The 22,513-nt window shown below is 46.9% G+C and overlaps 2 protein-coding genes across 6 annotated transcripts in view; both read right to left on the reverse strand.

Annotated features, from left to right (window-relative positions):
• The window catches only part of ZPR1 (ZPR1 zinc finger), a 9,891-nt gene extending 5,043 nt beyond the window's left edge, over positions 1-4,848 (reverse strand). The window contains exons 1-9 of one of the 3 annotated variants that reach the window (XM_025893532.2): positions 4,213-4,844; positions 3,895-4,056; positions 3,412-3,502; positions 2,965-3,035; positions 2,217-2,303; positions 1,937-2,059; positions 1,299-1,349; positions 1,070-1,136; positions 598-668 (exon numbers count right to left, since the gene is read on the reverse strand). In XM_025893532.2, the coding sequence (XP_025749317.1) occupies positions 598-668; positions 1,070-1,136; positions 1,299-1,349; positions 1,937-2,059; positions 2,217-2,303; positions 2,965-3,035; positions 3,412-3,502; positions 3,895-4,056; positions 4,213-4,383 (894 nt within the window). In that variant the 5' untranslated portion in view covers positions 4,384-4,844. Of the gene's footprint in view, positions 1-597; positions 669-1,069; positions 1,137-1,298; positions 1,350-1,936; positions 2,060-2,216; positions 2,304-2,964; positions 3,036-3,411; positions 3,503-3,894; positions 4,057-4,212 lie in introns of all 3 variants that reach the window. The other 2 variants (XM_025893533.2, XM_025893534.2) reach the window with 2 other exon arrangements.
• Positions 4,849-5,728: 880 nt separating this feature from the next.
• Positions 5,729-9,002, reverse strand: APOA5 (apolipoprotein A5). Of its 3 annotated transcripts, none has more exons than XM_073904026.1 (4): positions 8,930-9,002; positions 8,194-8,245; positions 7,984-8,095; positions 5,729-7,456 (listed from the first exon to the last, which is right to left on the reverse strand). In XM_073904026.1, exons 2-4 carry the CDS (start codon positions 8,231-8,233, stop codon positions 6,505-6,507), a joined length of 1,104 nt encoding a protein of 367 aa, XP_073760127.1. In that variant the 5' UTR covers positions 8,234-8,245; positions 8,930-9,002; the 3' UTR covers positions 5,729-6,504. The 3 variants fall into 3 exon arrangements, with proteins under 3 accessions (XP_073760127.1, XP_073760126.1, XP_025749622.1); XM_073904025.1 differs by lacking the exon at positions 8,930-9,002 and adding an exon at positions 8,793-8,893; XM_025893837.2 differs by lacking the exon at positions 8,930-9,002 and adding an exon at positions 8,593-8,731.
• Positions 9,003-22,513: the final 13,511 nt, after the last annotated feature.

Below are 22,513 nucleotides of genomic sequence, written 5' to 3' on the forward strand. Positions count from 1 at the left end.
GCTGTGAATTGTGCAAGACTGTTGAATCACAGATCTGTACCTCTGAAACAAATAATGCAATATATGTTAAGAAAAAAAAAGAAGGGAAGATAGCAGGAGGGGAAGAATGAAGGGGAATAAGTCGGAGGGGGAGACGAACCATGAGAGACGATGGACTCTGAAAAACAAACTGAGGGTTCTAGAGGGGAGGGGGGTGGGGGGATGGGTTAGCCTGGTGATGGGTATTAAAGAGGGCACATTCTGCGTGGAGCACTGGGTGTTATGCACAAACAATGAATCATGGAACACTACATCAAAAAACTAATGATGTAATGTATGGTGATTAACATAACAATAAAAAATTTTTAAAAAATAAACAAAAAGGGGGGCACCTCCCTCTTCCATATAACCAATCTTCAATGTCTTGAATGAGTAATGGTATCTCTAATTTTACTTCACTAATTCCCAGTTCCTTCAAGGGCTCCTCACCCTGCACTACATCCAAGAGAAAGACCCAGCTTCCTCCCACCTCATCCCAAAGCATATTTAGGAAGGATCAAAGTTAAACAGGGGTTACCCTCACCTTAGTCATCTTCCTTAACAATGGAGCCCACCCACCTCATTGGTCCGATGGCCGCAGTTCTCACAGTTGGTAGCCATGATGATAACCTCCTTAAAGTGAGGGATTTCTGGAAGATGGAGGTAAGGAAATTTGCTTCCAGGAGAGCAAGACCACCTTCTGAGGAAGAACAAACCCAAACCCTAAAAGCACAGTTGCTAGTCCTAGGACTATAGGAAAGAAATCACAAGAAGCAGCCTAACTCAGATAGTCCTCCAGAAGAGGGCAAGGTGGCAACCCATGGCAATCCTTGTTCACAAATATTGGAAGACATGACTCAAGCCAAACACAGGACCCTAGAAACCACAGCCTAACTCTCTCTTTGAACCCAAAAGCCAATGTACGCAGTCTCATCAAAGGCAACACCTTCCTCATCACTGCACTTTCCTTGAAGGGAATACTCCGCAGCCTGCATATAATCTTCATGCCCGAGTCAGATAAAGAGCAACCCAACTGCCTGACAAAAGATACGAACTAGCTTCATGTTGGTCTGAGCCGGAGCATTGCATTCTGGACAGTTTGTGTTGAACTGCAGCACCTGGAACACAACATGGGGACGAAGGGTGAGCCCTGCTCAGGCTCCAGACATTCAGTTGGTATGCTGGTAGTTGCCAGTGTTGATGGTGAGGAAGAGAGACTGAGCAGCGTCAGTCTCTGCCCACAGCTCTGTTCCTTCCTCCACAGCAGCCAGTAGACTCACTTCGTTTCTGAGATCCTCCTCTTCTGGCTTCTCTTCTGGTGGTGCCTCAGCCTACCATAGCAGAAATACAAATCACACGTTGGCACATATACCTCAGCCTCCCCAACAGCCTGCCTTGGAGTGAGAGAGAAGACTGTTTGCTTATATCAGGTGCCACCTCATGCGTTTAACAGAGAAAGTAGGAAGCAAAGCCCCAATCCAAGGAAAAACAGAGCTTAAGACAGGATCACAGCCACTGCCAACTTTTATTGTAAAGTTTATCCTAAGTCTTGGGGCACCTGGGTGGCTCAGTCATTAAGCGTCTGCCTTTGGCTCAGGTCATGATCCCAGGGTCCTGGGATCAAGCTCCGCATCGGGCTCCCTGCTCAGCAGAAAGCCTGCTTCTCCCTCTCCCACTCCCCCTGCTTGTGTTCCCTCTCTCGCTGTGTCTTTCTCTGTCTCTCTCTGTACAATAAATAAATAAAATCTTAAAAAAAAAAAGTTTATCCTAAGTCTTGATACAAACTAGATGAGATGCACAAATATGCAGAGATAGGGTACACAGGGTAGCAATGACAAAATAAGATTCCACTAATTCCAAGCAATCCAGAAAGCAAGATAATGCCAGAGCAGTCTTCTGGCTTCTTCAGTCTACTTACCTGGAGCCCCAGCATCTCTTCCTGCTGTAGAGTCCGATTATAGTGTGTGATCACGAGGGCATGATCTTTCTGGGGAGCATGGGGGTTTTCCACAAAGCTGTTCCCTGAGGGATCATCAATGATCTGACAGATGGGCAAAGAGGGAGTAATTACAACAAGAAATCACAAATAATCCTCCACCTCTCATCAGACCTCTTGGGCACCATAGTGGAAAAATCCCAGACAGTCTTAAGGGTCTCTCCTCCCCTAAATCTAGCACCTAGAGTTCCTCAATACTCACCAGAGTGAAAGGAGAGGCCACTTGCTTTAGCTCTTTCAGTTTGACAATAAACTTATCAATTCTTTCAGCTACAGCTTTTTCATTTGCCTGACAGGAAAAGATAGTAAACAGATAGTCATGGGGCTCCCCAGCCCTGGTGATAGACTTTATGCCCCTACTCCCTGTCATGTCCACGTCACTTCCATCAGGAAGTCACCACCTGTCTCAGTCTAAGTAGGAACAGAGAGACTCAGACTTCACAATAAGATATAGTAAATAAGTTTGAAGTTTATGGGTTGTGCCAAATGAGCTTCATTTTCTCACCATTCAACCATTTCAGCCAGGCTCTCATGCCAGGTTAGAGACACAACAGTAAATAAACCAGAGTCCTCTCATGGGGCTCCCCAGACATTTAGGAAGACAAATGACTAAATATGTAATTATATTTCTTCCCCCATAATAAATATATGGTACAATGGAACACTCAGGAAGTATAGATAAATCCAAGGGGATTAGGAAAGGCTCTTCAGAGGTAATGTTATACTGCCTGTCTGAGAGAAGGTGTGAACATAACACTAGGGAAAGGGAAGTGGAAAGGATGGGAGACAGAACATGGGCAACATCCTGGCAGCAACAGCATCACCATGTGTCCCTCAAAAGTTCTCCAACATTCAGAGACGGTTCAGCTACACAAGAGGCTGAACCCTCTCTTCAGACATAGATTGGTCGTTATGCCTTGAGCTGCTGCAATCAGAAAATCCCAACTCACCCTTCGTGCGGGCTGATCCTGCTCCAGGCCAGAGACAGCACGGCTGATCAGTCCTTCAACAGTGGTCAGAACTAGTGAGTAAGAACAAAAGACACGTGAGTCTTGACATACAGTCATCGAGTGCCTGTATGACTCTGAGCAATTCACTTGGAGCTCCCTGGGCTTTGATTTCAACTATAAAATGAGGAGGCCTAGAACAAAGCTCCATTCATCTCTAATAACAGTGATGCTAAGACTCTCTAATAAACACATTACAGCCTTACTAACACAACCTACTGTCTCAAGCTGTTTAATCCAAGCTTTCTGTTTCTGTTGAACCAAGGAAGGTCACAGTGACAACATGGCCAAACCCATGCACTAGCCACCAGACCTGGCACCCAGGTTTTTGCAAGAAAGTAAGATTGCAGCCAGGCTTGAACAGCCCAAATACCCTGACCTTATACCTACCTCCCTTCTGACTGAAGGCAGGAATTTCAAAATCCAACTCCGGGATCCTTGTGGTGGCAGAGTCCGTTTTCACCACTTCTCTGTTCATGTCCTGGGCAGAAAGAAAAACTTTCATTCCAGAGAGGTCAGCAGTACAGCTTCTCAGGAAATACCAGACCCCAGCCTAGCAGTTTCTTCCTCTCTCCATTCCAGGGGGTACAGACTACTCCTGCCGAACAGAACACCTGTGAAGCCAGCTGCCCAAATAGTGAGAGGACTACTAAAAACAAGTACTGCTCATCTGATTCCCTCTGACAGAATGTAATTACAAAGCACTTTCACAAGCCTTATCTCACCTGAGCATCTGACAGCACCAACCCCACTTTAGGAAGGAGGAAACTTAGGCTTGGGCACATAGGAGTATTTATTCGAGGTCGCACGAGAGCTCTGACTCCGGTCCCCAAGACTTCTAGAGGACACTAGACTGCTATGGGGTCCTCTCACCTCCTGGGCCCTGACGGTCAAAATGTAGCGCACTCCCTGATCCTGGATCCTGCCGGCCGACTGGATCTCCGTGTCGTTCCAGCCACAATGCTCACAGGAAAAGGAGCTCACGATTATTTCTCTGAAGAAAGGGATCTTGGTGAGCAGGAGGCGCGTCGTGCCCTGTGGAAGCAGAAAGCAGCTAGGAAGCCCCTGTTCCCCGTCTACTGACCCCGGGGCGTGCCTCGCCTCCGGGTCCCCAACTGGGCCCACCTGGCCGGGTCTCCCACTCCACTTCGGCCCAACCTCCCGCCGCCCCGGGCCGGGCCCCCGCCTTACATTGCGGTAACAGTTCATACACAGCGACTCGATCTCGGTGGGCTGCTGCTCCTCGTCCTCGGCGCTGATAGGCCGGAACAAGTCCTCGGGGGCTGGAGCCCGGGCCGGGGCGGGGGAGGGAGCGGCAGCAGCCGCCGGGGGCCCCGGCTCCACAGGGCCGCTGACCGCCATGCTCAACACGCGCAGAGCGGGCCTCCACTTCCGGCTTCCGCTCCTCTCGCGGCCCCACCCCTTCCTCCGGCACTTCCACCAGCTGCCGCCCCGCCCTTTCTTAAAGAGGCCGCAGACTCTGGGCCCTCGGGAACTGTTGTCTGACAAGGTTTCCGCGTTGCTGGGATTCTATGGTCCAGACTTCGAAAGCCAGCCTGATTCAAGCTTTGTCTGCACCTCAATTCAGGCGTTACTTCCCCCAGAACGTCATCTCAGACCCAGGGCACTGTTTCGCTTCTTCACAATAGTTCCATTCTACAGGGTTCTAACCATTGGTACAGAAATCTGACTACCAGACACCTGATGGCAAGAGGCTTGGCTTGTCCCTCTTACCCCTGAGGAGGTGCGCTCCGACCCCGGCTCAGGCTCCCATCCACTGTTGGGCCAGACATTGCTTCGGCTCTTGATCCCCCCTCCCTCAGTCCCTCAAGGATTCTCTCCCTTTCTGTTCCCACTCCTTATGTCTGCCCTCATAAACAAGTGCCCAAATTCCAGCCTCAAATACTCAGCCCTCATTTTTACTCCCACCCCCACACCCCCAGCACATCAAACTCCAGCTGACTCACCCCTCACAGTTTCCTAACAATAACAAAAACACCTCTTTTTGTGGTAAACTGTCCTTTCCAGTATCTCCTCTCCCTGGGCACCTCTCACCCAGTTCAGTTGCTAAATCTAGGGTGTCAGGGAAGAGGTCCAGCCTGCAGGCATGATTAGGCCAGATTCATATGGGGTGCTGAGAACCCTGTGCGGGGCACTCTGTGAGCCGAGGAAAGAGTGCTGGACAGGACCTTCCAAAGATGCTGGACAGGGTGTATTTACCCTTTCCTCTCCCTCCCCCCCACTTCACCCAACCCCAATTTCCCAGTTCCCAGGGGGATCTATGAGGACCTCTGTCGCTCCCAAGTGAGACTGTATATGCGGAATTGGGGAGTTTAAGATTTGGAGTTCTCAAAAAAAAAAAAAGGGTCAGTCATAAGGAGGTCATTCAAAATCTGGAACCTCAGGAACAAAGGAGGCAGGCCACCTCAGGAGCCTGCACTTCATGCACACTGCCCTGTGATAAGGTTGATGAGCAATGCAGGTGCAGAGAAAGGGTCTCTAAGCCAGGCCTACACCCAGGCATGACAGACAGCTATCATGTAAGGCAGAGTCTAGCCAGAGCCAGGACCCTCTGGCAGACCTGGATTGGGAGAGGGTCCCTGAGACAGAGTGTTGAGAGATTGGAATGAGTGATGGGTGTGCTTTGGGGATAGTGGTAAGGCCACTGCTTTCAGACATGGCTCAAATAAGAGTCACACCAGGCAAATAATCTTCCACCATATGCCTCTATTTTATGAGTCATAAGTCTAGGCTTCAGCCCAGGAGTCAGAAGTGAGGGGTCCCAGATGGAGAGGACACACAGTATGCTTCCCCCGAGGCTTTAAGAAGCCCCCACAGTTTGGAGGGCTTGGTCAGCTGTTTAGGTGTAGAGCAATGTAAGGAAATGCAGGCTCCGCTCCTTCCCATCCCAACCCCCACCATTTGTACCCACCAGCATCAGAGCCAGCAGAGATATATGCACACTCCTTCACATGCTCTTATATTTTCCTCCCTTCTCCCTTCTCTTCCCCCAACAGAAGCTGTCAGGGCAGCCCTGGGGAGAAAAGAGCTCCTCTCCGGTAGACCAGCTGTAGCAGTGGCCACCAGGCGGCCAGAAGTGATCAGAGTCAAGCCCTGGGAAAAAGAGGTACAGGCTTCCAGCACCATGGCAACAGGCTTGCACTGCACATGACTACCTGCACATAAAGTGCCTCTCTCCCTCCCCACTCCCACCATCGCAGAATGGAGCAACTCATGAGGATTCCCAAATGAACACGGGAAGCTGGGTTTGCAAAGCCTGATGAGTGTAATGCATCCGGATGGGGGAATCGCAGGAGGCTGAATATGCCAGGGACAAGAGTCCCTTTGGTGGCCTCGCCTATCCTGTGCAGGGCCCTCCACCCTCTGCCCAATAGGCCACTGTCAAGGACTGAGCCACGCCAGGGGGGCTCATATCCTGGGCTCAGACAAGGAGCCGGGAAGTGAGCCCGGATCAGTAGACCCTCAGGGCTCTTCTACATGGCTGAGACCACGGTCCTGGAGGCTGTCATTGATGTCTTCCCACAGGTCTTCCAGACGGGCCTGCAGCTTGCTGCGGGCCTCGCTGCTGTCAGCTTGGAGAAACTCTGGGGCGAAGGCACTGTGACCTGGCGGGGGCGGCGCCAGCTGCAGCTGGACCTCCTCGGTCTCCTGGTCAATGGCACGGGTGAAGTCGGCGATCTGCAGGAAGGTGTCGTGGCGGAAAGCCTGGAGTCGCTGGCGCACCTCCTGGGACAGCATCTGGGGGTCTGGGTTGGCCCCTTCCTCCGCGCTGCCAGCGCCAGCGCTGGCAAAAGCGCTGAGCTCTTCCCGCAGCTGGTCCAGGTTCTGCTGGATGCGCGCGTGCAGAGCCTCGGCCTTGAGCGTGAGCTTGCGCGAGAGCGTCTGCACGTAGCGGCTGAGGCGCGCGGGGCTAGCGGCGGCATGCGGGGCCACGGTGTGGTGCAGCTCCTGCACGTGGCGCCCGATGCCGGTCACCAGGCGCTGGGCGTAGGAGTGGAAGAGCTCCCTGACGCGGCCGGTGTGCTGCACCACGCGGGTCTGCAGCTCGTGCAGCAGGCCCCGCGCCTCGTCCACGCCGCCCAGCAGCTGGGCCTTGGTGCCCTCTCCGACCACGCGCAACTGCTCCTGCAGCTCCTGAACGCGCTGCGCCACCTGCTCCATCAGCTCCACGGTGTAGGGCTTCAGCTGCCGCCGCAGGCCCTCCAGATTCCAGCCCACTTGCTGGTGCGCCTTGGCCATGTAGGGCTCCAGGCGCGCCCTCACCTCCGCCAGTTCCTCCTGCAGCTGCTGCCGCATGCCCTCGGGGTCGTGTGGGAGCCCGGGAGGCTCCCTCCCCTGCCCACTGAGAGGGCCCAGCTTTTCCAGGAACTTGTCCATATTGCTGAGGTCTTGCTCAAGGCTGTCTTTCAGGCTCCTGGGAAAGGGGACAGACATCCAAACCATCGTACTGCTGGCCGCACCATTGCCTTTGCCCCAGAGACATCACTCACTGATCTGGGGGAAACCAAGGATGCAGGGCGGTGGCTCTAGTCCAGGGCTCTAGTCCTCGCTGCGGGCCAACCACACAAGTCCTCACACAGAAGTACAAACACATGGCATGTGCAAATCCAGACCAAAACTGCCCAAGGAAACACAGATGCATCTGGACTCTCACACAGTCCTTTCATTCTGGGGGCGTGGTGGGGGTCCCCTCCACTGGCTCCCAGGTCCCACACCTCAGTGCGCAGGGGCCAGCAGATCAGGGCGGAGGTGGGGGTGCTGCTGTGGGCAGAGGGGGCTGCACAGCCCAGGAAGGCCAGGCATGAGGCAAAACTAGCACAACTCTGTTCCTCTGTCCCAGTGAGGACTAAGGAGGTTGAGGAATCAGAGACCACACACCATCCCACTGTTCTGCTCTGCTGTCTCCTCCCTGCACCCACACCCCTTGTCCTAGCCACTCACGTGGGTTCCCATGTCAGCTTCTGCTGCTGGACCCGCGCCACCTTGCCTTTGTCCCCGCTGCTCTGGCTGAAGTAGTCCCAGAAGCCTTTCTGTGTCTGGACAGTTGCAAATGCTGTGGAGAGGGATGGGGTGGTTAGAGGCTAGGTTTCCCCCTGCTTCAGTCCAGCCTCCACCCACGCCTCCGCATTGAAATCAGGGTTGGAGACCCACCTGAGAGCAGAGCCAGAGCCCAGGTCAGAACTGCAAACATACTTGCTGTTGTCTACTCAAGAAGAAGGTGAACCGAGGCCCGGTTAAGGTGAAGAAGCAAAGGAAGGACATCTCCCAGTTTTGTCCCAGGGGGCCCTGCTCCAGGGCCAACCTGCCCAAAACCTGTTAACCTTTCCCTGAGATATGGGGAGCACAGGGCTGCCGGGGCTGATGAGGACTGATCTAGGTGAGCATGGCTGGGAGGGAAAGGGTGCTTTGGGGAGAGGGGGGCTTTTTTTTCACCTGGATCACACATATGGAGTGTGGAGCTCAAACTGCTTTGTAGAGTTTCCCCCACCACCCTCCTGAGACCCCACAAGCAGCTCCTTCGGCCACTTCTGCTATCACTCCCCTGCTTACCTCTCTTCCTGCCTCCCACTCTGCAACTGGGAAAGCTGAGGGATCCCAAGGGAGAAGAAGCTACCCTGCCAAAGTGCTCCAAAAGGATGTCCTTAGTTCTTAGTTCCCACCCCAAGAAGCCCAAGAGCTCTCTGCTGAGACCCCTGCAATCCCCTCCCTGAGGAATCTGACCTGCACCCCTCCACCCAGCACCCGCTCACCTGCTCAGTTCTGGGCACAGAGAGCAGACATTCGGCTTTATACTCCAGGGGCCTGGGCCTCTGGCAACAATTGCCCTGAGTAAATACCACGTGGAGGTTCAAAGAAGGCTGACCTCAGCTGTCTCCCCAAGGCTTACCTCCTGCCCTTCCCTGGCACCCAGAGGGTTAATGAGTGCCCTGGTATCAGGGGGCTGCTTCAGCAGAAAGGTCCTGCCTGGAAAGATTATCAAGGAGTAAGGCTGAACTCCTCACCCAGTTCCCCCCAAGCCCCATGACCTTCACCCTTCCCACTGAGCAGCTGGCTGGCCCCCAACAGAGGAAAGCCTATCAGCTGAGGGCCCTGCTCTTACTCAACTGCCCAGAGGCACCATGCCCTAGACAGACAGGGACAGGGTCCAGGGGCCAGCCTGAACCTGAGCGGCTCTTGACAGCTTCACTACAGGCCCCTCAGGCAGCCTGGGAAGAGCCAGCATTTATGGGGTTAAGGGTGCTCCCATCTTTATGAAATAATCCAGGAACTCAGGGAAGTCAGATGTGACAGGGTGAAGGCCGTGAGAGGCATCTGGGCCAGGGACTCTGGGCCTAAAGAATTGGAGCAAGAGGAGGATTCTTCCCACAGGAAAGGCTGAACTGCACCCCCAGGGCCTCTGAGAAGGGGAAGCCCAAGAGCCCAGACCCTTGATGACACGCCCACTCCATGTACTTAAACATACATTCAGGAACTCCTGATTTTTACTCCTGAATGTACCCTGAATCGATCCCCTGTCTTCCATTTCCGCTACCAGTCACATCACAGCCGAGTTTGCCTCCCACCTTGATCACGTGCATAGCCTCAGACAGGTGTCTCTGCCAAAGTCCGGCCTACTCCATGCGTTCTCTGCCGTGCCTCTGCCGTGGCTCGTCCCAGTCCACTCCGGTCTCATCTCCTCCCACACAACACCCTTGGCATTCCCTGAGCATGCCATCTCTTTCAGGACCCTGAGCCTCCCTACATGCTGCTCCCTCAGCCCGAAATAGCCTATCCCTTGGGGAACTTATATTCTTTTTTTTTTTTTCAGACTTGGTTTGAATTAGTTAGGATTAGTTAGAATTGCCATACGATCCAGCGATTCCACTTTTGGGTAGATAACCAAAGGAATTGAAAGCAGGAATTGGAACAGATAGCTCTACTTCCCTGTTCCCAGCAGCACTATTCACAATAGTCAAAAGGGGGAAAGGGCCCCAAGTGCCCATCGGCAGATGAGTGGATAAGCAAAATGTGGGATATGTACACATGGAATATTATTTAGCCTTAAAAGGGAAGGAAATTCTGACACACATTATAACATGGATGGATCTTGATGCCATTATGCTAGGTGAAATAAGCCAGAACAAAAGAACAAATCTTGCATGAGTCCACTTAAATGAAGTACTTAAAATAGTCAAAGGCAAAGGCAGAAAGTAGATTAGAGGTTACCAGGGGCTGGGAAGGCAGGAAAAAGAGATTCATTATGTTTAATGGCACAGAGCGGGTGGTTTCTGCATCTCATGCGGGTGGTTTCTGCATCTCATGGTCATGAGATCAGGCCCTGCGTTGGGCTCAGTGCAGAGTCTGCTTGAGATTCTCTCTCCCTTTCCCTCTGCCCCTCCCACTCGTACTCTCTCTCTCTAAAATAAATAAATAAATCATTTTTAAAAATGGCACAGAGCTTCTGTTTGGGAAGATGCAAAAGTTATGGAGGTGATCAGTGGTGCTAGTTGCACAACAGTGTGAATGTACTTAATGCCACTGAAAAGTTGTTGCACTTAAAACTGATAATTTTTATGTTATGCATATTTTACCGTATATTTTTTAAAAAGCATTTTTGCTATTCTAATAGTTTTTGCAGAGGTTATGGTATAAAATACAGCTGCACTATAGTGTCTGTAAATTGGTATCATCACCACCCCTTCTTTTTTTTAAAAGATTATTTATTTGAGAGAGAGTGTGTGTGCAGGGGGAGGGGCAAAAGGAGAGGGAGAGAGAAAATCTTAGGCAGACTCCCTGCTGAGTGCAGATCCTGATGCTGCGGGGCTCCATGCGGGGCTCAATCTCATGACCCTGAAATTCTGAGACCAGGACCTGAGCCAGAGTCAAGAGTCGGACCCTCAACCAACTGAGCCACCCAGGCGACCCTCATCACTACACCTTCTCAGATCTTGTCGGTAATGCAGAAGAGACACCGTATTTCCCAGAATCTCCTTCCCTCTCTGGGCCTAGGTTAGAGTCAGTCAGTATGACAGGCAAGAGGAGAGACGGTTATTTTCCTTGGTTGTTGCAAGCAGATGCATAGGCAGACAGACTGGGGGTTTAAGGCAGCTTCTGGATAACCTTCTTAAGAATCACATTCATTGGTTTTGTAGCCTAAGACAATTAGGTGAGTTTCTCATTTGTAGCTACTAACAGGTGAACTTTTGAGCATCTCTCCTTCAAGCTCAAGCTGAGATGATCACTCCTCCATCACGTCCAACAGTTTTATAAACCTTGAATTCTCTATATTAAAGCCTTTCACACTTGAAATACACACAGTGGCTTCTGCTTTTCTTACCAAACCTACATTAATACAGGAGGTAGATGCAAGACACACTCCTGCTTCTCTATTTGATACCATCTTATTGTTTTAGTTTCTAAACTATTTGGGTTGGTTGAAGGTATTTGTGCTTGTGTATGTGCTATGTGCTTTGTGTGTGGGATCATTTGAAATAATTGTAGACAGCATACCTCTCCTAAGAATAAGGACAATTCTACATAAACATGATACCATGATCACACCATGAAACTGACGTAATTCTTTAATATCACCTAAGATATATTAAATACTCAAATTTTCCCAATTCTCCCAAAATGCCATTTGCAGCTACTTTTTCTTTCTTTTTTTCTTCTTAAATTCAGGATCCAGGGGCACCTGGGTGGCTCAGTCGTTGAACGTCTGCCTTCAGCTCAGGTTCTGATCCCAGGATCCTGGGATCAAGCCCTGAACTGGGCTCCCTGCTCAGCGGGAAGCCTGCCTCTCCCTCTCCCTCTCCCCCTGCTGATGTTCCCTTTCTCGCTCTCTCTCTCTCTCTCTCTGTGTGTGTGTCAAATAAATATAAATAAAATTTAAAAAAAAAAGTTTGAAAAAAAAATTCAGGCCCCAACACCTCTTATAAATTTTTTACCCCTTTGTTTTTTTTTTTTTTTTTTCATTTAGAACAGTACTCCCCAACCCTTGACATTCACTTCTTTTGAAGAGTCCAGGGGAGATGTCTTGTAAAATGTTCTGGATTTGACTGACTGTTTCCTCATCATTAGATTCATCATTAGATTCCTCATCATTAAACATTTTTGGTTCCAATCTTTGGATCTGAACACAAGCTTCCTAAAAGCTCTTGCTTACAGAAGGAATCAGCTACTACATGTAGATGAAATGATATAATCTTTTTTAAAAACTACTATTTTGCAGCCCTCAGGTAATATTTGATTCAAGCAAGGATTATCAATGAATGCTAAAACCATAAGGTGAAAAATTATTGAGGAAAGGGATGCTCACATGCCTTCAAAGTATCACCCCACAGATAGATGACCTATTAATTATTAAGTGTATTTTTTGCAATGAAGAAACCTGGTGGATCATTTTAACCAAGTGATCAAACTTAGCATCACCAAATAGCAAGACAACCTAACATTTTGTATCTCCAGATGTGGTGCAGTAAGAATGGTCAGATATGAAGTATTTTGAACCAGATTATTTCCACATGAACCTGTTTGTACTTCCTTTTTCTTCATGTTTCTTTGTTGCTTAGTATCTGATATTCTCAGCTGAATTTTTAGAAGAGAGTTACCCATTTGGATTTTTTTTTTAAATCCAGGAATTGCCAACATAATCTGGATGTAGAGTAACAATAATTTTAAAATGTATTTGTAAAGATTAAAAGGTACCTTATTCTTTAAGGTTCCGTAGGAGCAGTTTTGCCATAAACACATGAAATACACAAGTATATGGATTTCAAATAAAATGTCAACATGCACCAAATGAGATTTCTTAGGCAGTCTTCCTCTTTTGACCTGTTTGTTAAGGGAACATTAGTGACTCCTCATTCTAAATACAGAACTCCTTCAACTTATGATAGAGTTCCATCCCAATAAACCCATCCCAAATTGGAAATATTGTAAGTTGAAAATACATATCATACATTGAAAATATTGAGCTTTGCTGGCTCAGTTAGTGGAGTGGGCAACTCTTGATCTCGGGATTGAGTTCAAGCCCCCACTTTAAGAGTAGAGATTACTTAAAACTAAAATCTCAAAAAAAAAAAAAAAGAAAATACATTTCATACACCTAACCTAACAATATTGAATGACTGAATAGTGTGCTGAAAGTGATAAAACAGAAGGTTGCACGGGGGCAGGATGGTTGTCAGGGTAGCAGATGTTGACCCCTGTGATCGCAGGGCTGACTGGGAGCCACCACTCTCTACGACTGCCCAGCATCAAGGGAGGGGATCGTGCTGTGAATCTCTAGCCTGGGGGAAGATCCAAATTCAAAATTTGAAGTTTGGTTTTTACTGATTGCAGATCTCTTTTGCACCATCCTAGACTCGAAAATTGGTAAGTTGAAATTTGTAAGTTGGGGACCATCTGTGGTTAGTCAAACTTGTTGCAGATTGTGCTCCTTCCATCTTATCTGCCAATAACTCAGGTATCAACTGGGGTGTAGTCTTTACTCAGTGTGGCAGCATCCCAGGGTCCATCCCAGAACATACCAGAAACATAGGTAGAATAGAGTAACCATTCATTATGGATCCATTGTACATTGTTCTACTTCTCTCACCAGGCCTAAATGCAAGTCCACTTCAACAACAACATATATACCTCAAATGCACTCAAAAAAAGGGGGGGGATAATTTAACACAGCACTGAAATAGCCAAGCATGTTTAGTAGTGACCTGTGTAATCATTATTTTGTCTTGAAAGATGATCTATTTGCATGGTTTGTCAAAAAGAAAAGCAATTAGATAGGCCATCTAAAAGTGGAAAATATAGTCTTTAAAATGAAAAAAAAATCATTTGGCTATAGTTGGAGAAAGAATTAGTAAACTAGAAGGGCAATCTGAGAAAATCGCCCAGAAAGAATCTTGGAAGGAAGTTATGAAACAGAAGGTAAAAGACATGGAGGGCAGAATGGGAGGATCCAACATACGCCTACTGGGATTTCTACAAAGAGAAGAGAAAAAGAAACGTATATGTATTTAAACATACATATACTTAAACCATGTAAAACCAGTTCTTTGCCACTAAAAATTGGTCAAATATTGGCAATTTCATATAGTCCAACTTAACAGAAAATACCTTTAAATGTAGCTCATCTCATTAGCTGCTGTTTCCCGTAATTAGAAAACTGCTTGTCACATGGTAGGCAGCCTCAATAAATATATATTGATGAAGGGACTACTTTGCAGGAAGTGTTATAAACAAGGAGGACCTAAAATATTAGGCCAAAGTAGCGTGGAAAATGGGAAAGCAGAGATCAAAGTTAAAGCATTCTGCAGTCTTTGCATTATTCAGTAAGAAGATAGGGATATTGATTATCTTTTAGACTTTGTGAGGTCAAGCAGGAATATTAAAATTTTAAGGATAACCCATTAAAAGAATACAAAGAATGTATAACTTTCAAACTAGTATATGTGATTGAGACTAAAGAACACCAGATTGATTTTTAGTAAAGGGTGGTGGATTGATTGCATGCATCAGCCTGCGCCTTTTCTGAAATCCCAATAAAGCAGCATTAAAGGGCACTTTTAAAAAAAGAAATGCATAAACGCACAAAGAGAATAGGAGACAAGATACTTTGGAAGTTGGAAAACTTCCAAATGGTCAAATAGTAATAACTACACACACCTGAGAAGAGGAATTTTGCAGCAGTGTTGGAGAAAGCCAAGCAACCCCCTGATCTGTACTATTGAATGCCCTGGAAGCTCAGACATTAGCAGCCATAGATTCTTCCAGAAGCACGGGTGACAGTGGGGCTTAAGATGTGGCAACTCGTTGCAAGTCTGTTTGAGAAGCAGACGTCCTCCCCAACACCACTCAGCTGGGTTACGGCCTTCCCCCAAAGCAGCGGGAAACCAAAGGTGTATTCCCTGGAGAGGTTAAAGGGGGGGGCGGTCTCTGGCCTGGAGAAAATATGGTATTATTGGCACCAGGGTTCTGCTACACAAAAAAAGAACATTTAAGTAAAATTTTGTATATTGAATTATGGAATGCATCCCTCTACACCATCTTTTCCTTTGGTCAAAATGTTGGCCAATTAGTCTTCACCCACCAGGAAGGAGACTAGAATATTCTCCAGAGAAATTTGGCTAACCCAAGAAAATAGGCCAAAAGAAACAATATCGGGGGTTCTTTGTGGTTGAGACAGTCCATCCTAAAGTGAGTCATGGACTCAAGGCTTCCTATCAGCTTCATTTTTTTTTCTAATTTACTATGAAAATTTTCACACATACAGAAAAGTTGAAAGTACAGTGATCATCCTTGTACTCACCACCTAGGTTCAATAATTGTATATTAATAATATAGTAATTAATATTTTGCCATGTTTGCGTCCTCTCTCTATATGTGTATTTCATATGTATGCTTGATTTCTGCTCCCTAACGTGCTTCCCTCTATTTTTCAGATTTATGCAAACTGGGCAAGAATCTGGGGGTAAATCATTGAAACGTATAGGAAACCAAATTAACAACCACAAAAGACAATTATTAACTGCAAGGAGAAGAAAAAAATACTGGGAAAAATTACCATAGTAAACCACATATGAATATCATGTACATAATCATAATAATATGAATACTGGATATGATATCATAGTTTAAATAAGACCTATGATATAATAAATTGGAAAATGTGTGTGTATAAGGTGTGTATATATGAAAGAAAGCCCCATTTTTATTTATTTTTATTTATTTATTTTTGCACTTAATCCCCAGGTGCCGGTTGGCCTCCTATGTCATGTCTGAGGAGCTGGGTTTTCTTTATTTATTTATTTTTATTAAAATTGAGAACCCCATTTTTATTGACCATAGTGGGCAAGCATAAGCCTAAAGATAAGATAAGCCTAAAACTGGAAAATCAGAGAATAATAACAGAATTTTCTAAGAGCCAAAAGGTGTTTATGCAGAGGGGAAAATGGGGATGGGTTTAAGGGATGTTTACTTTTTTTATCCTAACTCGTAGTATTGTTTGATTCTCTAAACCGTGAAGTTTGATAAAATAAAAACTAAATTTAAAAGTACATAAAATCATTTTTTAAAGGAACATAATAAAACCAATAGAAGTGCAAGCAGGAAGACAAAAGAAGCAAAAAAATACCATGGTAAATAGAAGATACAAAATAATATGAGATATCAATCAGTAATCCCAATAGAGGGGAATAGATTAAACCAGGCCATAGAGCACCAACTCTCGAGCGAGACAGTGTGGGTTACAATGCTGACGTGGATTAGCTCTGTGGCCTCGGGGCGAGTTACTTAACTTGTCTGTGCTTCAGTTTCCTTATTAGAAAACTGGGAATAATTAGGGGCGCCTGGGTGGCTCAGTTGGTTAAGCGACCGCCTTCGGCTCAGGCCATGATCCTGGAGTCCCGGGATCGAGTCCCACATCGGGCTCCCTGCTCAGCAGGGAGTCTGCTTCTCCCTCTGACCCTCTTCCCTCTCGTGCTCTCTCTCATTCTCTCTCAAATAAATAAATAAAGTCTTTTAAAAAAAAAGAAAACTGGGAATAATTATAGTACCTCCCTCATAGGTTCTGTGGGAAATGAACGTTTTAATATATATATATTTTTAAGATTTTATTTATTTATTTATTTATTTATTTATTTATTTATTTGACAGAGAGAGAATGAAAGAGACAGAGCACATGGGGGGGGGGAGGGTCAAAGGGAGAAGCCGACTCCCCGCCGAGCAGGGAGCCCGATGCGGGACTGGCAGTCGCTTAACCAACTGAGGAACCCAGGCACCCGAACGTTTTAATATATTAATACATGAAATAAAAAATGCTCAGAGCACTGCTTGGCACATAGTAAGTGCTGCATAAGGGTTTTCTATTGTCATTAGTGACAATTTGCTTTATAAAAATTAGATTTTATAAAAATTCCAGTCATTCACGACTTAAAGGGGCATACTGAAAATACAACATCAGAGAAAGCTAAAAAGTATAGCAGGGGAGAGGGACTTTAAAAACCCATACCAGACAAAATTTAATGAAAAGAAAGCAGGTATAACAATATAATATCAGAGCACATAAGCTTTGGGGCAAAAAGGATTAACAGAAAGAAAAAATTTACCAGGAAAAAAGAAACAAACAGTGAAAAACATTTACCAGGTAAATGAAATCTAACATCATAGCCTCAAAAGAGATAAACTGAAAAGCTGCTGAGTCTCAAAGAGAACTTGACACATCTGCTGAGAGAGTTTAGTACCATTTTCTCAAAATGGATAGAATCACAGAAAAATAAAAGATGTGAACAATACGTCACAAAGTTGATCTATATAAGAACCCTGTACCTCAGGAAATACAGAATCCTTACCATAATTTAGTACATACTAGGCCTCAAGGGAAATCCAAGTATTATTTGTAATAGCAAAATACTACTAATAAAATAAATTGAAAAACCAAAAAAAATGGAAAACACCCTAAATGTCCATCAATAGATGGATGAATAAATTCTGGTACATTCACAGAATGGAGAACTACATTTGCTGGTAACAATGAACACATTATAGAGAGAGATGGATATATCCCCAAAGCATAATGTAAAGTGAAAGAAAGCAAATAGTAAGAGGATACAAATAATTTTATACTGTTTACATGAATTTTTATAGCATGTGAAACAGCACTGCTCATGAATTTGGCTCCAAAAATATATATAATAGAATAAAACCGTGCATGGAAAGCAGACTCAGCATCTTCGGGCTCATGATGGCCTTGGGAGGGAAAGCAAAGAGATGGGGTGTCGGGGGGAAGAACAGCAGGGACTTGTGCTCTGTCTACCACATTTTGTTTCTTCGAGGAAAGATTCTAAGACAGGGATGCCTGGGTGGCTCAGTCAGTTCAGCGTCCTGCCTTCGGTTCAGGTCATGATCCCAGGGTCCTGGAAATGAGCCCGGCATCGAACTTTCTGCTCAGCGGGGAGCCTGTTTCTCCCTCTCCCTCTGCTGCTCCCCCTGCTTGTGCTCTCTCTCTCTCTCTCTCTCTCTGGCAAATAAATAAATAAAATCTTTAAAAAAAAAAAAGATTCTAAGACGTAAGCATCAGTATTTGTCAAATCTTGGTAAGGGGTACCTGGGTATTAGTCGTACTCTCCTATGTACTTTTATGTATGCTTGAAACAGTCCATTATAAGATTTTAAAAAGAAGAAGCAAGAGGTCCTCCAGGGTTTTGTATGTGAGAGGCTCCCGTGAGCCCCACAGAAGTGAGGCAGTGGGCCGGCAGATGCAGAAGCTGGGCCATGGAGGGACGCCTGGGTGGCTCAGTCGTTAGGCGTCTGCCTTCAGCTCAGGTCGTGATCCCAGGGTGCTGGGATCGAGGCCCGCATGGGGCTCCCTGCTCGGCGGGAGTCTGCTTCTCCCTCTCCCTCTGCAGCTCCCCCTGCTTGTGCTTGCACACTCTCTCTCTGGCAAATAAATAAATAAAATCTTAAAAAAAGAAAACCTGGGCTGTGGAGCCCTGAGCAAAAGTGAAGAAAGGAAGGGGACTGAGCGGCCCTGGGGTAGCTGCTTTGGGGAACGGGAGAGAGAATTGAGCGGGAACTCCCAGAAGGCTAACCGGACTCTAGCCACAGTCCCACCGAAAGCTGGAGGCCTTGAATTCACAGCAGCATAAACCAGAGCAGGATTTTTCTCTAACCAGGCTCCACAAGGTGAACTGGAAAAGCAGAAGCCTGCTTTATTCTGAATGAGGTTTTGCCAGAGGAACGAAAAAGAAAGACAAGGGGGTCCAGGGGCCCAGGGAATGTCGGGAGACTTGAGGCACAGGGCAGGATGGAGGGTGAGGCCGGAGCCCAGGAGGGCGAGGAGGGAGGCAGCGAGAAAGCAGAGCCCCATGCACATGGCGCACGGCCCGGGGAATGTTTGAGAGAAACGTGCCAGAGGCAGAGCCGCTCCGGGCCCCCCCAGCACACACGTGTCTGGTCACCTGAAATGAGTCGGAGGAAAAGGGTAGAGAAATTGAGGTCGATCGGTTGAGAGGGGAGGTGTTTGGTCACGTGTTCCACATGGATTTTTGATGTCTCCAGGACAAAGGCGAGCTCCCTGGAGAAGAGATAGATCCTCCACTGGGAACCAGGCGGCCAAGGCTCAGTGAATGTGGAAATCAGCAACCAGGGTGAGTTAGGAACAGAGCCAGACAGAACCAGCCTCAAAGATTTAGTGGTCTGGAAACAGCAACCAGGCCTGAGGATCATCAGCCTCCACCAAGGAGGGCCACAGGGGAACCAGGTGTCCTGAGCAAAGACCAGATGCCAGCAAAGGCCAGGGAGTGGAAGGCGTGCCCTAGGTGAGGCTGAAGACACAGAGGGGTTTGGTCCAGAGGGTGAGGAAGTGAAGAAGCAGCAGGCATGCCAGGAGTAAAGGCGTGGAGGCAGGAAGCTATGCAATTGTAGCTGGGGGGTGGAAAACAGTGAAGGGTTCGGTCTGGCCAGCTCTCAGCAGCAGAGAAGCCTGGAAAGGTGGCTTGGGCATACCTGCAAGTCTCTCTGCCCTCAGAGTCGGGCCCAATAGGATTTGAAAAACTTGATCACAATGACCCCTCTATTGAGCACCTGCCGTGTGCCCGGTATTAACGTTTATCACCTGTAATGCTCCGAGGTAGATACTGTTATCCTCATTTTACTTACAGAGAAACTGAGGCTCAGAAAGATTCGGTAACTTGCTCAGGGTCTTGCCCTGTGCGAATCCCGGGTCTGTCTGTCTCTGGAGTCCATGCTCAATACACCATCTCCATCACCATGTGTCTCCAATACATCCGCCATGCTCAGGATGAGAGAACCCTGCTCCGGGGACCGGAACCACAACAGAGCCTCTACCCTCCTTACTGGGAGAAGCCGGGAACCCACCGTGCTCAGAAGAAAGCCAGGTCCTGCCCCGTCACCCCAAGGGGTTTATGATTTGGGAGAAAGAGGGCTGTGGAAATGCAGGGAAGCCAGGGTCCATGTGTAAGTTGATATGGACACAGGAACAGTAGCTCAGAGCCAGCCAGGGGAAGGACAGCCAAGTCCAGGAATAGCTCTCAAGTTACCATGGGGAGTGGAGTCCACCTCTCCCTCCTCGTCCCATCTCACACTTAACGGGCCCCCTCAGTTCCCCTCCTCTCCTGTCCCTGCAGAGACAGAACCAGCTCTAGCTACGGCCAGAACAACAGGTCCTTAGGTCTTTAGCCTCGTTGCAGTCCATGGCCCATCACAACTGAGAGATGCCCCACAGTGAGATGTTTGTGTGAGAAACACCTGCTGATGGCGCAACAGCCAGGTGGGGCCAGTGATGTGGACTCTAAGGCCACAAAATGTCCTGGGCACACTCTGAGTCAACACAGTGATGGCATGCCAACAGAGATAAGAGTTTTGGTCATTTATTTGTTTGGGTTTTGTTTACATATATCCTTTTTCATCGCCAAAGATCTGAGGCTACTGGCAGTGAAAATGTAGATGATGATGATGATGATGATGTTGGAAGGAGGAGACCCTTAGAACCAGTGAAAATGAAAATAATGGCAGAAAATCTGATAACCTGACAAAGCACAAGACCTAAAAGACACAACCACAGAGGCCATAACAGATGACAAAGTTGTAATCGTTGACTTTCACATTGGTTTGGGGTTTTGTGGAAACCTACGAAGAGGGAAATTCAGTAAGGTACCTAGTTGTCATCATCAGAAGAAGGAAGCACACCAGACTCAGAGGGAAAATAAAGCTTTTCCAAACACTGAGTAGCTAATTGAATATCTCTATGGGACTTTATATACAGGGCCCTTAGAGCTGTATCCAAAAGTCCCTGACCAATGACAATTTTGCATCAGGTCAAGGTGAGGTAGCCCAAATATCTAAGCTTCTGGTGGTCTGACCAGATCTATGGCTGGGATCAAGAGTGCCTGACATGTTTGAGTAGGAAGTCCTGTCTATTAAAATATTAACTTACATCAGTAGCTTTTTATTTTGTTAATATTTAAAAGAGTATAACGAGGGCACCTGAGTGGCTCAGTCGTTAGGCATCTGCCTTCGGCTCCGGTCATGGTCCCAGGGTCCTGGGATCGAGCCCCGCATCGGGCTCCCTGCTCAGCGGGGAGTCTGCTTCTCCCTCTCCCACTCCCTCTGCTTGTGTTCCTGCTCTCGCTCTCTGTCAAATAAATAAATAAAATCTTTAAAAAATAAATAAATAAATAAATAAAATAAAAGAGTGTAATGTAGAAGAAGTATAAAATATAGAGAAGCAAAAATATATATAATCACCCATATTTCCACCACCAGCTCCTGTATATTCTTCCATATTTTTTTAAAAGAGAGTACAGGTTTTTTTTTTTTTAAGATTTTATTTATTTATTTGAGATAGGGAGAGGACAAGCAGGGAGAGCAGCAGAGGGAGAGGGAAAAGCAGGCTCCCCGCTGAGCAGGGAGCCCCATGTGGGACTCGATCCCAGGACCCTGGGATCATGACCTGAGCCGAAGGCAGACGATTAACCGACTGAGCCACCCAAGAGCTCCTTCTTCCATATTTTTTTATCTAGGCATATATTTGCATACATTTTGGACAATTTATTTTTATAGGATCGAGCTGTTTAGTGACCTGATTTATCGTTTCAAGAGTAGATCATACTTATACATCTATGTTGATAAATGTCATTCACAATCTGATTTTCAGTGGTGATGAATATGGATGTACCATAAATTAACAATCTCCTGTTATACATTGTTTTGTTTTTCATTTTTAAAACAGCACTGCAATGAACATCTTGATAGCTAAATACATGCATTCCATGGTTATTTCCTTAACACACATTTTTAAATAGAAGAACATTTTCTGGACAGGTACATTCATATTCACAAACCATTTGCAGTAACACAGAAGACCTCCCAGGTAGGTCGGAACCAGTGGTATAGACTCTAGAGGAATGAATGCACCACAAAATCCTCTATGATCGTCCATCTGTGCTGCTTTTGTGGACTTCCAGAAAAACATGGCAAACTGAATGCATGTATCTGATTTCATTTTTTTCTGAAACCTCCCTCCAACTACAGTAAAGAGTTTTTTGCTTTGTTTTGTTTAAGAAAAGATGGGGGCCCATAGGAGCAAGAAGAACAGAAGAAAAGATGCCAGCAAAATTGTAAAGCTAGAAAACAGGCAGACCAGTTGCAACTAGCGGGACTGAGAAAGCTGATCTTAAGTTGACGGTGGGGAAAGATGAGCTCCAACCTGATTTCTTGCACTGAATTCACGAAAGGCTTAAGGAATTGTAGTAAATCCCCAGCTAGCCCCTGTTGCACTGTGTGTGAATTAGAACTCACCTCCCCATTCTCGAGACACACTATTGCCATCTGCCAGAAATTTGTCATAATAAATATACAGTCCCATAATGTCTGCAGTGTGAGGAAGGCGCCCTCGGAATTGGGCAGTGCACAGCTTGCAGAGCCCTACCTAACAGCTCTGAACGCAAGGCACCAGTTACCACTAAAAGTA

Source organism: Callorhinus ursinus, unplaced genomic scaffold (genome assembly GCF_003265705.2).
Source record: "Callorhinus ursinus isolate GAN/ISIS: 27379988/994484 unplaced genomic scaffold, GSC_fseal_2.0 scaffold19, whole genome shotgun sequence".
Taxonomy (NCBI): Eukaryota; Metazoa; Chordata; class Mammalia; order Carnivora; family Otariidae; genus Callorhinus; species Callorhinus ursinus.